General features: G+C 46.3%; 1 protein-coding gene across 1 annotated transcript; it reads left to right on the forward strand.

Moving 5' to 3' along the window:
* Window positions 1–884: 884 nt before the first annotated feature.
* LOC112273914 (uncharacterized) lies at window positions 885–2,120 on the forward strand. Its single transcript, XM_073529619.2, has 3 exons — window positions 885–1,161; window positions 1,604–1,667; window positions 1,824–2,120. Exons 1-3 carry the CDS (start codon window positions 954–956, stop codon window positions 1,963–1,965), a joined length of 414 nt encoding a protein of 137 aa, XP_073385720.1. The 5' UTR covers window positions 885–953; the 3' UTR covers window positions 1,966–2,120.
* Window positions 2,121–2,452: the final 332 nt, after the last annotated feature.

A 2,452-nucleotide genomic window follows, 5' to 3' on the forward strand; every position in this document is an offset into this window, starting at 1 on the left:
TGTTTGCAAGGTTTGAAAACGACTTCAAAGGCGTAAGGAATAGCAAAAAAGAGTAAAAAGAATGGACATAAAATATTAAGTCAACATGTGAAGTTGACTTGATATCACTTGATACGTCACCAAAATATGAAGTGATACTTTACAAACTTGAAGATGATAATAAAGTTTGAATAGTGATATTTTGGATTTGATAATTTGAGTGATCTTTAGGTGTTAAATTCTAGTTATTTGGATTTGCTAAAGTGCCATGTTTCAAAAAGTCGATCTTCATGTCCCATGCCAGGATACCAAGTGAGAGGAGAAAGAAACCCAACAATGACGACGACGACCAGGAAGCCCCTCCGCTCGACTTTAGCGGCCCTCTCAACTTCGAGCTTCGTCATGTTGATCCCATAAATACTTGTATGCAATTCCCTCCATGGGCATCTCGATGGTGACGATATTCGGAAACGATATTCACCCTTTAACTTGCGACACACTGCCTCGGGTGAATGCCTTGCGGGAATTTGCAACCAATCTGCGGAACATCCCGTCGCCGCAATTTGATCCAAGTTCTTACAGAGACCAAACTCAGCGATCTCTGCAACCCAGTCGATGGGAAGAATTTCTGGGATGTGAAGCTGCCCAGTTCCAATGTCTCATCGCAATCGCTGTGACTTTTTGTCTTGATGGGGTTCATGGCTTCGACTTGGTGGCGGTGATAACCATCCATCTGATGGTTACGCGTTCGTCGCGGATTGTGCAGTTGATGTCCGGGGTAGCTGCAGCTGGAGGGGACATACCCGTATGGAGAATCCAGATACTATGGTGCGAGGATTCACTGAAAAGGAGCGACGAAGAGGATAAGGGAGGTGTACAGGTTAGAGTGGTTACTAGAAGTAGATGCTGGATTGATCGTTGGACTGCGGAGGCTTCGTTTTTGCAGTTTAGCTTGTTTGAATATTTGGACCACCATGGCTGCGATGGCTTCCTCCTGCTGCTCTTCCTCCTCCCTCGCTGTGCAGTCCATTCCAAGCCACGGTGCCATTTCCAAGTCGACGACTGCTTCACTTAAGGCTCTGCCCGCTTTGCCAGCATTGAGGCGGAGTGGTGTCACGTATGGTGTACCAGGGGCAGTGAAGGATCGACGAGTTGCCGGAAGACCTTCTGCTCTGTTTGGTGGTGAGTATTCGTCCTCCTTCATTTGGATTTTGAAGGCTGTGATCCCACCATTCATCGATTTGTGCGAAATCGGGGGCAGAATCCAAATGCTTCCATCTGAAGATAACCCTTCAGTTTTGCAATTTCATTGCATTGTTTTCAATTGAGAGCAGCCGTGAATGAGGTTGTGGTGATGGGCATCATCTTGGGCTACAAGACATGAGCGAGAACCTGGTCGAATTTGATAGTTGCTGACCGCAATTCAAGTTTGTTGTCTCACGGAAGAATTTGTTGATGGATTTTCTTGGGTTCAAAGTGGGTCGAGGAATAATAGCATTGGGTTTGCTGCTAGAATCGTACATGGACATCCAAACAAGATTAAGAATCTTTCTCTCTAACGGAATCTGTTGCCAGTGTAAAGTACGTATTGTTGCCTAAGCAAATATATTTGATTGAGATGTAGGAGGTGGAGCAGACGATAAGAAGCCTGAGAAGAAGTTCATAACCAAGGAGCAAGAACCCGACCAGTAAGTCCTTTAAACCGTCGTCAAATATCCGAAATCTAGTCCTATGCTATGAAAGGTGGCGCCTATGCGTTGTATGCGGTTGGATATGCAGGGTTGGTCTTCGTTGATCTTTAGAATATGCGCTAAGCAATATAATTGGGAACGGGGCATGAGCAGGTATTGGACGACGGCTGCCGAAAGGGAGGGCAAAAATCCAATGCAGACCCTGTTACCTTACATTGCCCTCTTAACCATCTTATCTCCGTTCGCAATTTTAGCAGTTGCCTATGCCAACAACTGGATCAAACTTCCCAACTGATAAGCGATACCAAGAGAGGCGCCGACCATTTTTCTGGGTAGGTTTCCAATTTGTCGATACAACAATGGCCGCCGACCGCATTTATACGTAGATGCAGTGGATAGCCTGAGTGTTCTTGCTTCTATGAATAAGAGTTCTTGTTTTTTTCTTTTTTCCACGACGACTAGAGACACATTTTCTCCCCATTATTCAGTCTCTCCGTGGCTCAATCTGTCGAGACAATCACTCGACGACTGACAATTGAAGCTGGCATGTGTTCGGCCTCGCTTTACCATCAAACCAGATCTCCACGAAACAGTGGGCGTGTCCACAAGTTGTCCAGCACACGAGACTTCTGCGGCACTCCTGATGCCAACATTTTGGGTAGCAAAAGCGCAGCTTTGTTTCGATCGGTAGCAACGTGGCCTGCCATGCGACGAACACCAAATTGTCCACCTCTCGCTCGCTCGCTCGTTCGCTCGCATGTTTTCCTCACTGCGATAGCATC

This window comes from Physcomitrium patens, chromosome 21 (assembly GCF_059467195.1).
Source record: "Physcomitrium patens ecotype Gransden chromosome 21, ASM5946719v1, whole genome shotgun sequence".
NCBI lineage: Eukaryota > Viridiplantae > Streptophyta > Bryopsida > Funariales > Funariaceae > Physcomitrium > Physcomitrium patens.